We start from the raw sequence: 18884 nt of genomic DNA, 5'->3' as shown, positions 1-18884 counted from the left end.
AAGTCCTACCCTCCAGACCAGGAAAAAACAAACTTGTTCCCTCTTCCATGCGGCAACTCTTGAGATATTAGAAGATGGCTATCATATCTCCTCTCAGTGTATTCTTTCTCAGGCTAAACATACCCAGCTCCTTCAACTGTTCCTCATAATGTTTGGATTCCAGTCCCTTGATAATCTTAGTTGCGCTCCTCTACACATCTTCCAGCTTATCAATATCCTTCCTAAATTGTGGTGTCCTGAATTGGACACAGTATTCCAGGTGTGGTCTGACCAAGGCAGAATAGAATTGCTCTATGACTTCCCTTGACCAGGGCACACTATACTTCTGTCCATGTAGCCCATAATAGCATTAGCCTTTTTTTTTTTTTTTTTTTTTTTGCTGCTGCATCACACTGTTGACTCGTGTTAAGCTTGTGCACCATCAAGAACTCTATATTCTGTTCACAAATCCTAACAATGCACAGAGAATTCTCTGACTGGGTAACGTTCCTGAATTTTTAGCCATCGCTTGCTTGTTTGCCCAGTTGATGAGGACATAAGCTTTGTTCAATGATTTAAAACTCTCAGCCGACACATATCCTGGATTATTAGATGTTTAGGAAGCTGAGGTAGTTCTCACCTGTTTTAGTATTTCAACTTTTCTAAGTTTTAAAGTATGGCTGCAAAAATTTTCCTGGTGTTATTGTTGAAACTTCATGTGAACTGCTTATATATATATATATAAAAAAAGATCAAGCCGTATAAATTTTCTGAAATAAATTACTGATCAACTTTCTGTTAGGTCCCCTTAACATTTCTGAGAAGGCAGCCCATTTTGCCATTACAGCGGCAATTCTGAGAAAGGTTTGCATGGATGATAAGTGGAGCTCAATTTTATTGGACAGAACGCCTGGTCTGAATAATTATCTCGTACCTACGGGACCGCCTCTCCTGGTATGCCCCGCGGAGGATCTTAAGGTCCACAAATAAGAACACTTTGGAGGTCCCAAGTCGCAAGGTGGTTAGATTGGTCTCCACTAGGGCCCAGGGCCTTTTCAGTAGTGGCCCCGACGTGGTGGAACGCTCTGTCACAAGAGACCAGGGCCCTGCGGGACTTGACATATTTCCACAGGGCCTGCAAGACGGAGCTGTTCCGCCTGGCCTTTGGTTTGGACTCAGTCTGACCCTTATGTTTCCCTCCCCTTATGGTTTTGATTTATGGGCTACTACTAAAATGAGGCTGCATTTTAAATTGTATTTTAACCCGTATTTTAATTAACTGGTTTTTCTTTTTCTTTCACATATTATTGTAATTTTATTGGTGTTAGCCGCCCTGAGCCCAGTTCTGGCTGGGGAGGGCGGGGTATAAATAATAAAATCATCATCATCTCAACTTTTGCAGTGTATTTTATCTTATTTTTATGTATCTTGCTTTGCAGCTGTTTCGGCTGCACAAATAAAGAAAAATGAATAATAGGAGGAGTCAGGCGCACAGAATCCCCTGACCTGCCGCAGCCTCTTCATTCAGCTCAATGGAGGGACCCAATCCACCCCTCGCTTTGAGAGAAGTCAACCAGGGCTGCGGCAGGCACACCGTCCCTCAGAGAGCCAGGAGAGCTAAAACTGGAGCAACTGATTTCTTAAGTTGTACATTTTTAAAAAGAACAACATCTGAGCCCATGTTGACTCCAATACAGATACAGACACTGTGTGATTTCTGCATTGCAGGGGGTTGGACTAGATGACCGCTGGGATCCCCTCCCAACTCTTCGATTTTACGATTCTACGACATCCCTGACTGCAGTAATGAGAGTGGTAATGAGAGAGTCAAACTGAGATTTCCATCGTTAAGTGACAAGCTTTGCCGAGCAGGCAAATGAACAAGCTGGTGGCAATCTAGTTTGTCCTCGTTATTGCTGCGCGGTAAATGACAGCCAGGGGTTTCCCTCTGGAGTTTTCCATTCCTCCGTTGCCATCAGAAAATCTAAACCTCCTGCGCAAGCCAGACGCCGCCGCTGCCACCAACCCTAACCTGGCGATTCAGAACTGAGAAAAGGAAGAAGCGCCCTTCTTCGTGCAGCGCGCAGTCTAATAATAATAATAATAATAATAATAATAATAATAATAATATTTTATTATTTATATCCCGCCCATCTGGCTGGGTTCCCCCAGCCACTCTGGGCAGCTCCCAATCGAGTGTTAAAAGCAATACAGCATTAAATATTAAAAACTTCCCTAAACAGGGCTGCCTTCAGGATTTAAAGGATTTCACTTCCTTCTGCAGGGCCTGTAAGACAGAGCTATTCCGCCTGGCTTTCCATTTGAACTTAGCCTAATCTTTTATTCCCCTTCCTTCCCTCCCCCTTCCCTTTTTATGAACTTTACCCGCTCTGGGATCCCACAGCTCATTCTCCCCTGGTCTCCTCGCTGGCCCAAATAGGACTAATTTAGCCAGCTAGCCCTGGTGATCATCTAATGTTTATTGGATGGATTTCCCCCCTAAATTGATTTTTGAATTCTGAATTTATTGTTATCCACGTTTTATACTGTATTTTATGCTCTTTTTTTGTTGCTGCATCAATTAAGTGTTTTAAATTTATTGTTAGCCGCCCTGAGCCCGGTTTTCTGAACCGGGAAGGGCGGGGTATAAATAAAAAGTTATTTATTTATTTATTAAACTATGGAACTCCCTGCCACAGGACAGGAGGCAGCGACGGCCAGCAACATGGATGTTTTTGACAGAGGAGGAGACAAATCCATGGAGGAGGATAGGGCTTTCAGTGGCTACTAGCCAGGATGGCCACGCTCCATCTCCACAGTAATAGGGAGAGACTCTACTAAATACCAGTTGCTGGAAATGGCAGAAGGGGAGAGTTGCTCCCGTGTTCAGATCCTGCTTGTGGGCATCTGGGTGAGGACGACAGACTAGACTGGCCATTGGCCTGATCTGGCAGACTCTTCTTACGTTCCTCTTTGAACTGCGTTTCCTTTCGGCCCAGGCCTGCCTCTGGAACAGGGTTCAAAATTAGCCAGGCGCCAGGCACATTTTGCAACTGGCTTTCGGCCACTTGCGACCAAGTGAAGATGCCCAGGCGCCAGGCCGTCGCCTTATACCTCCACCTGGGGATCCCTGGATCTTGTTTTCACACATTAGGATCCCATCTTGTAGAATTCTATCCGTTCTATTTTATCCGCACTATCGGAATTGCTAAGTTGTGGGCGAACATATCAGACGACACAGCGATTCTTCCAAAGCAGCTCTTCATTTGTAAGCTGGAACAGAACTGAACTGAGGAGCTCAGTCAGCCTGCTTATATAGAGCTCCACTAGAATGCAACAGTAACCATTTTCTGTAACTAGCCAATCACTGAACGTCACTTTCGATCCTTCATTTGCATAACTATCTACAGTATCCCCCTGCTGGCCCAGGGTGAGAACTTCAGTACATAACAGGGATGATTTTCAGGAAGCAAATTGCTTTTTCTGTGCAGCCTGAGCAGGAGCAGTGAACAAAGTTGTAGTTAATTGTTATAGCTTTTCTTTTTTCTTTTTATTGGTTTTCACATATTACATTACAAAGCCAACACCATTTCCTCCCCCACCCATACATTTACATTTATATTTCCTCAATCCATCATATTATTCTTTTCTCCTTCCTTCCACTTCCCTCCGCCCCCACTCGATTTCCTCCACATTAAACAATTTACAATAATCTTTGCATTCTACAATCTTCTCAAATCATCTATATATTCTTATTATCTTCCCTTACTAATTTTTCTTCCATTCAGTACTTCACATTTTAATCTAGGCATATTAGAGTTTCATTTTTTGAGCAGTATTTTGCCATATATTCATCAAAACATTTCCACTCCTTTTTTAATTTTTGATTCGACTGATTTCTTATTATAGCAATTAATTTTGCCAAAATTAAATATTCGGTTTACAAATCCATTCCTCCTTTGTGGGTATAGTTTGTGACTTCCATCTAGCAGCAATCACTATTCTAGCAGCCGTACTTGCATATAGAAAAATTATTTCTTTCCCCCATGGTATCTCCTCATCTATCAATCCAAGGAGATATGACTCTGGTTTCTTTGTTACTGATATCTTCAACATCTTCTTTAGTTCTTCGTGTGCTACTATCCAAAATTTCTTAATTTCCTCACACCTCCAGCACATATGTATTGTTGTTCACATTTCTCCACCACATCTCCAACAGAGGTTAGATTTCAATTTATATATCTTTGCCAACTTAACTGTTGTAGCTTTTCTTGACTCACCCCACACCCCTGCCCTGCTCACCGTTGCGAAGAGTATTCTTGCTTCATGAATGGTCATGAAGAAAAAGCGGTGGGAATAGGCCAATATATATGTGGGCTGTCCCTGGATCAAGAGACTTTTCTTCTTTAGTTTTTCAAAGCTCTTAACTGGTCCTCTGAACTAGCCAGATATTTAACTGAGAATCTATCACACTCAGTCCATCATTTGAGAAAATAAGACTTGCCCCATAATGGTAACTAGGGATTCCATTTTGCTGACCACAACCTTGGTTTAAGAAGCCATTTGCCGCCTGGCTTATATAGCTGAGTTTCTGACACTGCCCTGGAAGTTCTGAACTACAATTCCCATCAGTTCTAGGGCACTGTGCTGAATGCTCCCTAGGGCAGCAGCCCCTGCCAACCTGATGCCCGCCAGAGAAGGATGCCAGGATGGAAAAGGAAGAGAGACACAGCAAGAGACTGAAGAAACTGACCACACCAGAAAATACTGACCCCCCCAACCCACCATTATTCATTGATCATTTTAATCTGCAGCTTGCCTTATCCCGAAGATGCACGCTGGCCTTTTGTATTTTTATTGCTATTTATTTATTTAGCACATGCATAAACGACATTTCCGTCCGTGCCCCGCGGGGTGATTTGCAACTTAAAGTAATGGCACAAACCACCTCGTTCTCTCCCACTTGTCTACCCCACAGCTTCCCTTTCCTCTACCGTCCGGCCTGCGCCCAAACATTTAGAAATAACCATTTCACATTTTAAAACACGCACTTCAGTGCAACTTTTGGGGAAACTGTTTGCAAGCTAATGCAAAAGCAGGACGGCAAGGGCTTCAGGCCAACGCCTTATCCCAAGGGATCGAGGGGGTGGAGAAGTTTGCAGAATTATGCATTGTGTGAAGAAAAGCAGATAGAGAAACATTCCCAACCCCCAACCCCACATTACGCTGGAACTCACAATCATCTAAATGAAGCTGAATGTTGGAAGATTTGGGACAGAGAAAAGGAAGGAGTTCCTTTACGGAGCTCATAGTTAAACTATGGAACTCCCTGCCACTGGAGGCAGAGATGGCCCGCCACCTAGATGGCTTCAAGAGGCAAATTTGTGGAGGAGGAGGGGGCTGTCAGTGGCTACTAGCCGCTATGGCTATCTCTGCCTCCACAGCAGAAAAGGATTTAGGGCAGCACGCAGGGCCATATTTAGGTTTGATGAGGCCCTAAGCTACTGAAGGTAATGGGGCCCTTTATATGTCCAGCTGTCCTTTGTCAGCAACAAATGGTCGCTGTTTTTTGTGCTGAATATATGCTATATGGTAATTTATGGACCTAATAGGTATCTAAAGCCATTTGCACATGTTGCCTTGCAACCAGTCCATGCAGAATGTAGGCACCCTATATATAGAAAGGAGCAAAGCAGTGATATTTGAGGGAGCAGGCTAGCAGGCGGGGCCCATGACTTACATCCTAGGAGCCTACACAACACAAAACAAAACACTGTTGCTGTATGTAGGTTTTATTTTATGTTTTTTTATCTTATATTTTGGAAATGTACATCCAGGTTTTTTTTTCCTTTACAATTTTTTGGGGCCCCCAAGAGAGCGGGGCCCTAAGCTATATCTTATTTAGGTTATATGTAAATCCGGCACTAAGCCGGAGGCAGTGTGCATGGACAATGTTCTGTACACAGACACAGGCAGTGCTGTGGTGACTCTAAACCACTGAGCCGCTTGGGCTTGCCGATCAAAAGGACGGCAGTTCAAATCCCTGCAATGGGGTGAGCTCCCAGCTCCTGCCAACCTAGCAGTTCGAAAGCACGTCAAAGTGCAAGTAGATAAATAGGGACCGCTCTGGCGGGAAGGTAAATGCGTTTCTGTGCGCTCTGGTTTCCATCACGGTGTCCTGTTGCACCAGAAGCGGTTTAGTCCTGCTGGCCACATGACCCGGAAAACTGCCTGTGGACAAACGCTGGCTCCCTCGGCCTGAAAGCGAGATGAGCGCTGCAACCCCATAGTCGCCTTTGACTGGACTTAACCGTCCAGGGGTCCTTTACCTTTTACCTTACCCTGGTTGGTCCCAGTGAAAATGGGATGCCGGACTAGAAGGGGCCATTGGCCTGATCCAGGAGACTCTCCTTGTGTTCCTCTGTTATGCTGTACCTAAGCAAGGAGCTTGGGTGGGACATGGGTGGTGCTGTGGTCTAAACCACAGAGCCTAGGGCTTGCCGATCAGAAGGACGGTGGTTCGAATCCCCACGACGGGGTGAGCTCCTGTTGTTCGGTCCCTGCTCCTGCGAACCTAGCAGTTCGAAAGCATGTCAAAATTGCAAGTAGATAAATAGGTACCGCTCCAGCGGGAAGGTAAATGGCGTTTCCGTGCGCTGCTCTGGTTTCGCCAGAAGCAGCTTAGTCCTCCTGGCCACATGACCCAGAAAAACTGTCTGAGGACAAACGCTGGCTCCCTCAGCCTATAGAGTGAGATGAGTGCCGCAACCCCAGAGTCGTCCGCGACTGGACCTAACGGTCAGGGGTCCCTTTACCTTTAAGCAAGGAGCTTACATCAGCAGAGAAGAGATGAAATTGCGAGCAACTCCTGGACCAAGAATGGCAGGTGCAGTTCTAGAGAATGCTTTTATCGACTGATTTAAAACACTTCTGCCCTGGAGGATAAGACGATTGGTGGCTCCTGGCCACAATGGCTACGCTCTCCTTTCGCTTTTGGAAGCTGCAATGTTTCTGAATACACATTGCTGGAAAAGGCAGGAGGGGAAAGGGGTCTACGCTTGGATCCTTGGCTTCCCATATTACTGGGAATTTGGTTGGCCACTGTGAGAACAGGACGCTGGACTAGAAGGGGCCACTGGCCTGATTCGGCCGCAGGTCTCTGCTTACGACCGTATCCAGCCTTTCAATCAATCAATCAATCAAAATCCACCAAGGAGGCAAACATCTCCACGTGTCAAAAGTTCAAACCAATCCATTTGCAACGCACACAATTTGAAATGCACACACAAACAAAACAGAAAAGGAGACCAACAGTAACATTATACAGTGGTACCTTGGTTCTCAAACGCCTTGGTACTCAAACAACTTGGAACCCAAACACTGCAAACCCGGAAGGAAGTGTTCCGGTTGGCAATTTTTTTTCGGAAGCCGAACGTGCTCCGTTTTGAGTGTTACGCTTCCGATTTGAGAGCCACACTTCCGTTTTGAGTGTTACGCTGAGGTCTGTCTGTTTTTGCTATTTATTTTGCATTTTTGAGGCTCTTTTTTATTCTGTTTTTGTGACTGTGTGGAACCCAGTTCAGCTACCGATTGATTGATTGTGTGACCACAATACAGTGGTACCTCGGGTTACATACGCTTCAGGTTACAGACTCCGCTAACCCAGAAATATTACCTCGGGTTAAGAACTTTGCTTCAGGATGAGACTAGAAATCGTGCTCTGGCAGCGCGGCGGCAGCGGGAGGCTCCATTAGCTAAAGTGGTGCTTCAGGTTAAGAACAGTTTCAGGTTAAGAACGGACCTCTGAAACGAATTAAGTACTTAACCCGAGGTACCACTGTACATTGTTGATTGCTTTCATTTTATGGATCAATGGTCTCGTTAAGACAGTAAAATCCATGTTAAATTGCTGTTTTAGGGGTTGTTTTTAAAAGTCTGGAACGGATTAATCCGTTTTGCATTACTTTCTATGGGAAAGCGCCCCTTGGTTTTGGAATGCTTTGGTTTTGGAATGGACTTCCGGAACGGATTAAGTTTGAGAATCAAGGTACTACTGTATATACAAGACCAAACAAATGATATTCACCACAATATAGCTCAGCTGGTACAGCATGAGACTCTTAATCTCAGGGTTGTGGGTTTGAGTTCCCAATCAGTCAAAAGATTCCTGCATTGCAAGGGGTTGGACTAGATGACCTTTGTGGTCCTTTCCAACTCTACACTTCTATGATTCTATTATTTTAAACACCACAAGAGATTCAAATCAGCTTCACCTTTTGCCTTAGCCCCAGTAAATTAGGCGGCAAGCAAGCCTCCCTGGGGAAAGCGCTCCTTAATTGGGGGCACCACCAAGAAGGCCATGCTCCCCCAGTTGCTACCAGTCTGAGCCTGAAGGCAGAGGTGCCCGCGGTGGGTCTGCGATGGGGGTCTTAATGAACAGTCCCGCTCATGTGACATTTCTTAAGCATTACCTCACAAGTGTGCATTTCCTAGTGCCTGTGCAATCCCAAAGATGAACATAGGTAAATTGCAGTTCTGCTCTAAGGCAGCCTTTCCCAACCCAGTGCCCTCCAGATGTTGCCGGACTGTAACTCGCCCCCCCTCCCCCAGCCAGCACAGGTGCTGGAAGTTGAAGCCCAGCAAGATCTGGGTGGGGGCACCATGTTGGGAAAGGCTGCCCTAGGAAAAAACACACAGTTTGTTCTTTTCTTACGGAGGACATGTTTTCTGTGCAATAAATTCCCCCCTCCCTTTCTCTCTCCTTCTCCCTCCCTCCCTCTCTCTTTCTTTCTCTTGCACTCTAGCTCAGAAAACTGGACTGAAAATGCATTAATAAAAAGACTCTCATGGCGGAAATGTGTTGTTTTTGAAGCGCTCCCCTCCCACATTTGAAGAGCTTGCTGGATAGCTCATCCACCCAAGAGAACAAGGATTTTACCAAAACAGAAACCTACTGCTTTTTTTAAAAAAAGAAACGGAAACTCTTTTCTAAGTTTCCAAAAATGCACAGCACGAGAGAGGGTGAGGACCACCCTGAGCGCCAGCCAGCAGTGATGTCACAGGCACAGTCCAATAGCACCCTCACCCCCCAAAGAGGTAGTAGCCCAATGACATTGTTAAGTACTTAAGACTTTGGGTGCCTCTCAAGGTGATACTACAAAAAAAAAACCCAACCCTCTTCATTCCCCGGGGGACAACTGCGGGAGACAAAAAGCAAACTGCAATTGATGCATCTCAGCGAGTAAGAAAAACAAATCAATGCTCTGGAAAAATGAACCTGCTGTACCGGCGCTGTGGCTCCCTTCTTGGGGAATGATTTTCCTTGACTGGGCTCTGGCTGCGGCATCCTCTGATCTCGTCCCCGCGCAATCCCTTACCGCTTCGTCAAGTCTTCTGTAACCGTGTTCCTGAAGACTCCATCCCTGCCTTTGAAGCCAAGGGGGGGCTTGTTAGCCGAATCTCCCTGCGCCCCCTTCATCTGGGCTCTCCGGCTCGCCAAGCGAGCAGCCAGCAGCAGTCACGACCGAGGGAGGGAGAGAGAGAAAGCTGTTCCTTGACTGGGTCTCAAGGCGGCCTCCCCGGATCCACGGAAAGCTCTCAGCTGGAACGCCAGGGCGAGGTATTTGGGAAGAAGGCCGGGATGCAAGCAAGCAAGCAGCCGCTTCCCAGCCCGCGGGCCTTCAAAGGTTTTTCTTGAGGCGGCGGTGCAAAGGAAATCCCGCTATTATTCGTCACAACCCAGCTGCTTCCAGAGAAACACGAAAACAAACCACCCGGCCGCAGCCCAAGAAGCAGCCGGATGTCTCAAAAGCAAGAGGGCATTCCACGTCTCTGCAGCTTCGGAGGGAAGCAGGGAGGGAATCTGCCTCCCTCAGAATCAGGTCACTGGTCCATTGAGATCCATATTGTCCACCCTGACTGGCAGCCGCTCTGGGTTTCCTCCCAGCGCTACCTGGGAACTCTTTCATCTGAAACAGAGGCTTTGCCACTGAACCACAGCCCTTTTCTCTGCCAGTTCTCTGCCTCAGATGAACCCCTCCTCCTCTCGGCCTGCCATCTTCTTAGCACCTTCTATACTAGGCTCATAGAATCATAGCATAGTTCGAAGGGACCCCTGAGGGTCATCCAGCCCAACCCCCTGCAAATGCAGGAATCTCAGCTCAAGCATCCCTGACAGATGGCCATCAAAGCTTTGTCTAAACACTTCCAATGAAGGAGAGTCCGCAACCTCTGGAGGAAGACCGTTCCACCACTGAACAGCTCTTACCATCTTCCGCAGAAACTGCTGCTTGCCTTCTGTCACTGTGCCATTGAGAGCGTGCTCACTTATGGCTTATGTGTGTGGTACGGAAGCTGTACTACCCAGGACAGGATGGGGTTGTGCAGAGTTGTTAAGGCAGCAGAGAGCATTGTTGGCTGCCCACTCTCCACCTTAGAGCAGATTTATGCCACAAGGTGCCATAGGAAGGCACTGGACATAGTAAAAGATCCATCGCATCCTGGTCACTGTCTCTTCGAGCTCCTGCCGTCGGGACAGAGATACAGGACGATGAAGACAAGAACGAGCCGTCTTAAGAACAGCTTCTTCTCCAGAGCGATCTCGGCCCTGAATGGGAAGCCTGGACTTTGAAAGTCATCTAATCTTCCTTGCTGTACTATACTGTATTGTTTTAATTAGTGTTTTTATGGAGCAGTCAAGTAATTTTGTTGTCCCAGAGAGGGGGCAATGACAATAAAGATATTATTATTATTATTATTATTATTATTATTATTATTATTATTATTATTACTGTCGGAAAGCTGTTCCTGATGTTTATTCAGAATCTCCTTTCTTGTAACTTGAAGCAGAGACATCACCATGCTGACAAAGGTCCGTCTAGTTAAAGCTCTGGTTTTCCCAGTAGTGATGTATGGAAGTGAGAGCTGGACCATAAAGAAGGCTGATCGCAGAAGAATTGATGCTTTTGAGTTATGGTGCTGGAGGAGACTCTTGAGAGTCCCATGGACTGCAAGAAGATCAAACCTATCCGTTCTGAAGGAAATCAGCCCTGAGTGCTCACTGGAAGCACAGATCGTGAAGCTGAGGCTCCAAGACTTTGGCCACCTCATGAGAAGAGAAGACTCCCTGGAGAAGACCCTGATGCTGGGAAATATGGAGGGCACAAGGAGAAGGGGACGACAGAGGACGAGATGGTGGGACAGTGTTCTCAAAGTGACCAACATGAGTTTGACCAAACTGCGGGAGGCAGTGGAAGACAGGAGTGCCTGGCGTGCTCTGGTCCAGGGGGTCACGAAGAGTCGGACACGACTAAACGACTAAAGAACAACAAATTATTTGCAATAAAGCATCGCTTCCCCTCCCCCCCATTGACATCACGCGTTCCCGGCAAATATGTAGACACCTTGCGGGCTGTCATGTTTTAATTATGGTCCCATGAATTTTTCATTGCCGTGCTCCCTCTCTCTCTTGCGCGGCGCTCCCCCCTCCCCAAATAAGAATCAGAGCAACTTGAGTAAATCATTAGCGCGACCTCCCTAGGAAATAAAAGACGCTAATGAGGTTGGGTGCCCAGCAAGGCAAGGGGACTTTCTCTCCCCATTTGGAATCCCCCCCCAACAGAGACAGCCACACACACCCCATACCTGGCCGAAAGGTGGAGATGGATGAATTGGGGGAGGAGCAGAGGCAGGGAGGGGGGATACCCCCCAAAGCACCTGCTGAGACTCCTCCCAGGGAGGGATGTCAAAGCCCGGCAGTTGCCATGACAGCCGCAGCTGTTTCCCTACCAGGGAGCTCATTAAGGGAAGCTTTTCGCCATGCAAATTAGCAGCGAGACAGAGGCATCTGAGGGCAAGGATGGGGAACAGGGGAGAGACCCAGATCCGTTTTGGCAGGGGGGCCAATTTGGGGAAGGGTGCAGATCCAGTGCGTGGCCACACACCCTGAAATCCTTTATCGGACTACCCTTCAATATGTGGGGCAGGTGATGGCGCTACCTCCCCTCTTCCATCTACTGAACTATACCAATGCTTAACCGCCAATACCAAGAAAGTTGTGATGGTTTGCTACAAGGTAGGTGAAAACCAAGTAGCTGGTGCCAATTTGCCAAGTGAAATAATTCCTACCAGGCCCCTCAACGGCGACCAGTCCATAGCAAGGTCTAGGAACGAGAACCTTATAGGGTGGGAGGGTGGGAAAAGCAGGAACAGCTGGTAGGCAGCAAAAGAGGGAGATCCCCGGCCGCGCCTGCCTTAAATAGGGCAGGCCACGCCCCCAGAGCCAGCTGATTGGCTGGCCAGGGGGTGATGCAGCCGGGAGTGGCTTTCTTAAACTGTGGTACCCAGAACTAGACACAGGACTCCAGGTGTGGTCTGACCAAGGCAGAATAGAGCAGGACTACGACTTCCCTCGATTAGGACTCCAGATTTCTGTGGACGCAGCCGAGAATAGCATTAGCTTTTTTTGCTGCTGCATCACCCTGTTAAGACAGCCAATAAGCCAGGCAATACTACTGGAAACAAAGCCTTATTCTTGCGATGTGCAGGCATTGCCCCTCTGCGCTCCTCTCTCTCTCTCCTCTTGCAGAAACTCATCTTTTAACACGTTGTCCATTTTCCAACAGCAGGACTTCAAAGCCTTCGCAGCCTGTGTGGTGGCTGGTCTCTGCATCCTTATCTATGTTCCTTAAATCATTTCTCCACCTTCGCTAAAGCCTTGTTAATATCCACCAGAGGATGTACAGGCGCAGCTATCGTCTTAAGCAGCTCGTTACAAACCAGAAATCTATAAAAGGAGGTTGCAGATGCTTCACGGAGCCCCTTATCGCAGAACTAACAGCCAGACACTCATCCTCGCTGAAGCACCAGAGTTTATAAGATAAGAGGCACCAGGGCAGAAGGACTGAAAGTCCTTTGCTTTCTATCCAACAGGTGGGAAGGGTGTCTGGCTCCCAGGTGAAGGGAGTGGGAACCCTGTTCGTGCTTTGAAGTCCTACTGAACCACCCTGTTAAGATTTCCCGATGGAAAGTATTCGTCTGAAATCTCGGGAGCAAAAGCTCCCAAATGTCTAGTTTGTCCCCCGAGAGTGCAGTTTTTGCAGGAAAAAGCATGCTGAAATGACAGCAGACAGGGCATCACTTAGAATCTTGGAACTGTAGAGCTGGAAGGGACGCTAAGGGTCATCTAGTCCAACCCCCCTGCCATGTAGGAATAGTGACTAACCAACTCCCTGCAACGCAAATTGACACAAGGCATATCAGGACTTGGCCCGTGTGTCAGATTTCGGGGGGGGGGACTCTGGAGAATATGAAGTAAGGTCTCCCCCTCCTCTTTTGCAGCCAGATGTGATCAGAGACAGAATCACAGAAGTGCAGCGTCATATAATGAGATGAAAAATATGTTGAAATACACGGTTTTTAAAAAACCAGAAGCATTTTTACTTGGTATTATAGGTGAGGACATTAATAGACGAGATGTTAAATTGTTTTTATACGCAACAACAGCGGCAAGAGTATTGTTAGCCCAGAAATGGAAGCAAGAAGAAATTCCGACAAAAGAAAAACGGAAGACAAACGTAATGGACGACGCAGAATTGGATAAAATGACAGGAAGGATTCGAAACCTGCGAGACCAGAGATTCATAGAAGATGGGAAGAAATATTCGAACTATTTGAAGAGCAACTGTAATCAACAAATTACGCTAGTAGGACTACAGGAAGTTTTGTAAGGAGGAATATATGAAACATTGCAAAGTAGAGAAGGAATAGAGATATTAGTTATGAGATTTAAATGCAATAGTGAAAGTAAGAAACGTAAATTCAGTGAACAGATTGGGAAATTTTCAGATGTGGTTGATGGAAGTCAAAAAAATTGTGTAAGATACAAAAGTATGTTTAATTATTGTTGAAAATGATATGTTAAAAAAACTAATCATTTTTTTTTTAAAAAAAGAACCTCAGCTAAAGAATCCCCAACAGCTGACCATCAAATCTCTTCTTGAAAACCCCCAAGGAAGGAGAGTCCAGCACCTTCCAAGGGAGTCAACAGATGCACAGAGAAATTTTGCTAGGCAAATAAAAACGTCTTGAAGGTTCCGGGCCACAGGGAGGTTAGACTGGCCTCACCCAGAGCCAGGGCTTTTTCGGCTGTGGCTCCGATCTGGTGGAACGCTCTGTCACAAGAGACTAGGGCCCTGCGGGACCTGACATCTTTCTGCAGGGCCTGCAAGACGGAGCTGTTCCACCAGGCCTTTGGCCAATGGACAGTCTGACCCCCTCCTTCAGCAATCTTCACGGAGCTCTGGCCCAATGGTTGCCAGTGGTTTAATTTGAATTAATTTTATAATGAATGATTCTAGAATATTGTGTTGTGTTGTACTGTTGTGCTGTTTTATTGCTCTTAGCTGCCCTGAGCCCGGCTTCGGCTGGGGAGGGCGGGATATAAATAAATTTTATTATTATTGTTGTTGTTGTTGTTGTCTCAGAGTTTGTGTATATATGCTGCAGCAGGGAGAGTCCTCCAAAAATTCAAGTGAGGGGCAAGGAGGACAGGACGGAGGCGGCCCTGCCTGGCTACCTGGCGCTGGAACAAAGTGGCTTCTTGAGGCTCGCCAGCGGTGCCGTCCTCCCCTGCCAGCTCCCGTGTGACGCGCCCTGCCCGGCACCATTGGCCCTGGCCGGAGGGTGTGCAAAGCCTCAGCCTCGCAGCAGCAGCAGGAGGAAGGTGGCTGCTCAGAACTCTCAGTGGCCCACCAAGGCGGCAGCGTGCCTCTGAGTGCGTGCAGAGTGCTGCGCCCTCCCCCCACACAGCGGAGGCTTCCCAAGGGAAAATGCACATCCCGGGGGTTGTGGCTCCATTTTGCGCCCCCTAACACCCCATCCGAGGTGCTTCTACTCGGTCACAAGTTGAGCTGAGGACTCAATGCGCCACCCTTGCCTTCTGCCGGCTGTGCTGGGGCGATGGCGCACTCTGAGTGCCTCTTCTGGCATGCGCGCCATAGGTTCTCCACCATTGGACTAGAGCAGCCTTTCTCAACCTCTGGGTCCCCAGATGTTGTTGAACTACAACTCCCATCACCCCTAGCTAGCAAGGGCAGAGCTCAGGGATGATGGGAGTTGTAGTCCAATAACATTTGGGGACCCACAGGTTGAGAACCGCTGGGCTAGACAATGTGAGGATCAGCACCTTGGAGAGGGGCCATGGTGTAGGTTTCAGGACCATGGTTAGCACCACTACTGCTGAGGCAGAAGATGCGAGTTGTCTCAGCGATGTCCTGGGCCAAGTGGCAGATCTTTAGAGCCTACAGATTCATTGACAAGAGGCTCCACCCCCTGAATGCTGCATGTGGCCCATTAAAAGGCCAACAACATCCTCTGTAGCCCTGGGCTACTTCTGGGCTCCAAGGTTTCAAGCTGATCCTTCAGGGAGTCCGGGTCTGGTCATAAGAATCACAGAACATAAGAGCCTGCTCTGGATCAGGCCAATGGTCCATCTAGGCCAGCGGTTCTCAACCTGTGGGTCCCCATATGTTATTGGACTACAACTCCCATCATCCCTGGGCTCTGGCCTTGCTATCTAGGAATGATGGGAGTTACAGTTCAACAACATCTGGGGACCCACAGGTTGAGAAAGGCTGATCTAGGCCATCCATCCTGTTCTCCCAGTGGCCAACCGGATGCCCCCATGGTAAACCCTCAAGCAGGATCCAAGCACAAGAGCAACTCTCCCCTCCTGTGGCTTCCAGCAACTGGGATTCAGAAGCATGGCTGCCTCCAAAATATGCTCCGCATGCAGATGGCAAGCCAAGAACATACAGAATGGCTTTAAAAGAGGACTGGACAAATTCATGGAGAGGTCTATCAACGGCTACTAGCTAGGATGGCAATGTTCTTCCCTCTGCAGGAAATCAGAGGAGGGGAGAGGGCTCTTGTGCTTGTGGGCTGTCCACAATGGGCATCTGGGTAGCTGCTGTGAAAACAGGATGCTGGGCTGGACAGGCCACTGGTCTGATCCATCAGGCTTTTCTTAAGTTCTTATTTCCTTGTCTGTTTTATCTTTTGCATCTGAACCTCTGTATCCTTGGTCCGTCATCCTTCCAGTTCTGCTGAGCCAAAGGTGAATCGTTCCGGAAAGCCTACAAACGCCATCTTGGCAGTCAAGATAACCCCAAACTAATTGGCCGTTGTTGCACAAGTGAGCTCATACATGCTTATGCATTCACTTGCTTTGATGTATGCTAATTGGCTGGCTTTGATGCGGCGCTTATCGGTAGGCCTTGGGAGGCTGGGCTCGAAGCCCAGAGAGGGGAGAAGTTCTGGACAGCTGCCACCTATGGCCTCACCGGCCAGTTGGGAGGGGAGGGTCTGGGCAAACTGACGTACGCTGCTTTGTGCATAAACACATGTTAGCTTGGTTGCGGACAAGCCATCTCCTTGCTGTGGTGTCCGCCCCGTGTCTGCAAAGGCTGGGAGACCCGGCAGGCTGACTTGCTGGAAGGCTACACCTTTTTTTAATAAAGCTCAGCAACCGATCATTCTAGAGTTATTGACATTCTTCTTTGGTATTCCTGAACCCAGCCCCTCCCACGAGCCCTCCTTTGGGCCGGTGGATCTAGGATTGAGCAACGTCTGGTTTTCGCCAGCTAAACATTGTGATGTACTGAGATAACACGATGCCTGAAATAAGGATGGAACTATGTAGAGGCGAACGGGTTAATTTCCTGGCAACTTCTACTACTTAGTGGTTTAAAGTTGATACATTTTACTTACCTTTAACATATAAAAATAATAATTTATTTGTACCCCGTGCGTCTGGCTGGGTTTCCCCAGCCACTCTGGGGAACAAAAATTAAAAATACATCAAAATATTATAACTGTTATTTTATAGTACAGAGCAACAGGGGAAGAAGAAATCATGAGCAGCAGTGGAACGGTCTCCCTCAGAAGTTTGTGGACTCTCCTTCCTTGGAGGTTTTTAAGCAGAGGTTGGACGGCCATCAGTCTTGGATGCTTTAGCTGAAATTCCAGGATCACAGGGGGTTGGACTAGATGACCGTTGGGGTCCCTTCCAACTCTACAATTCTATGTTGCTAAGCGATGACCGGTTTGACAGCTTTGACAATTTTTAAAATCACAAACACATACCAATTGTGATTCGGGTTCTGTCCTGGGCCCGTTGTTGTTCGTCTTTATAAATGACTTGGATGAAGGAATTGAGGGGATGCTCATTAAATCTGCAGGTGACACCAAGCTGGGGTGGGGGGGTAGCTAACATCGCAGAAGACAGAATAAGAATTCGAAATGACCTTAACAGATTGGAGAACTGGGTGCATGCTAAAAAAATGACTTTCAAGAGGGACAAAGTTAAAGTTCTGCACTTGGGCAGAAAGAACCAGATGCACAAATATAGGATGGGGGACACCTGGCTTTCTAGCAGTACATGTGAAAAGGATCTAGGGATCTTGGTGGACCACAAGCTTAAAATGAGCCAATAGTGTGATGCAGCAACAAAAAAAGTGAATGCTATTCTAGGCTGCATCAACAGAAGTATAGTGTCCATATCAAGGGAGCCGTATTCCATATCAGCTGGAATACTGTGTCCAGTTCTGGGCACCACAATTTAAGAAGGATGTTGACAAGCTGGAAGGTGGGCAGAGGAAAGTGAAGAAGATGATCAAGGGTCTGGAAACCATGCCTGATGCGGAACGGTTGAAGGAGCTGGGTATGTTTAGCCTGGAAAAGAGGAGACTGAGAGGAGATATGAAAACCATCTTCAAATATCTCAAGGGCTGTCACATGGAAGAGGGAGCAAGCTTGTTTTCTCCTGCTCTGGAGGGTAGGACTCGAACCCGTGGCTTTAAGTTGCAAGAAAGGAAACTCTCTGACAGTAAGAGCTGTTCAGCAGTGGAACAGACTCCCGCGAGAGGTGGTGGACTCTCCTGACTTGGAGGTTTTTAAGCAGAGGTTGGATGGTCATCTGTCTTGGATGCTTTAGCTGAGATTCCTGCATTGCAGAGGGTCAGACTAGATGACCCTCGGCGTCCCTTCCAACTCCATGATTCTATGATATATCGCCATGTCAGATATTATGAAACCGATATCATGATGTGTACTTCAGACCAATTTTGGATAATGTATCTACACATTACCCGACCCTATAGGACAACTGCGTGCTGCTTTGTGATTTTAATAACCATTCACACCTCTGTGACATTTTCTTGTTCAGTGACTCGTGGCTCCAGGGCGAGACAAAGGCTGTCAACTCTCACAAGTTACAAGTCTCCCAAAACTGATGAGGTCAGCTCAAAAGCTGCAAGATTCATTCGAACAGCCCCCCCCCCCAAAGGACCCTGCTTTCAGAAAGTGCCCCACCCCAACTTCGGAAAACAGGACCTAATATTGATGTATCAGACTGAAAACATCGCCAGAGAAAATCCCCTTCGAAATAAACATTGCGGGGGCAATTGGGATCTTGCTGACAGATGCCGGCTAAGCGTGCTGCAGACACGGTTGTTTGAAACGCATCATAAATTGCGGGACAGCAAATAAGATTCTCCACGTGGCTTGTACTGAGCTTCTGCATCTCTCGTCTGGATTTTTTGGGGGGGGGAGAGAACCTGTGCAAACAGACCAGAGTAGTTTATGGTCTCCTGTGGCAGGTCGAGCTTAGCTGCTCCCCGGTTGCGGCTGAGAGCCCTGCGTTTCTCTCTGTTTGTTTGGCGCTCAAGAGGAAATTAGCAAGGCTGCTTTCCAGGCTTGCTGTCAACAAAGCCTTAACTAATTAGACAAATGGAGGTGTCAAAAGAGGACAGGAAGGAAGGAGGTAGCGGCTCACCTTTGGAGCACCTGGCGAGACTTCTCTGCTCTGGCATGGCTGTCCTGCACCTGAACTGCAACCAACCACAGGT

At 47.5% G+C, this 18884-nt stretch overlaps 1 protein-coding gene across 5 annotated transcripts in view; it reads right to left on the bottom strand.

Moving 5' to 3' along the window:
• Positions 1-18884, bottom strand: part of ARRB1 (arrestin beta 1) — a 123448-nt gene that overhangs the window by 53704 nt on the left and 50860 nt on the right. The window contains exon 1 of one of the 5 annotated variants that reach the window (XM_053385325.1): positions 9357-9615. The exons of 1 other annotated variant lie outside the window; for it this stretch is intronic. In XM_053385325.1, coding sequence (XP_053241300.1) covers positions 9357-9457 — 101 coding nt within the window. In that variant the 5' untranslated portion in view covers positions 9458-9615. Of the gene's footprint in view, positions 1-9356; positions 9616-18884 lie in introns of those variants that run through there. 3 more of the 5 variants (XM_053385326.1, XM_053385323.1, XM_053385324.1) reach the window with 3 other exon arrangements.

Source organism: Podarcis raffonei, chromosome 4 (assembly GCF_027172205.1).
Source record: "Podarcis raffonei isolate rPodRaf1 chromosome 4, rPodRaf1.pri, whole genome shotgun sequence".
NCBI classification, from domain to species: Eukaryota; Metazoa; Chordata; class Lepidosauria; order Squamata; family Lacertidae; genus Podarcis; species Podarcis raffonei.
This window is presented reverse-complemented; position numbering and strand designations above follow the sequence as displayed.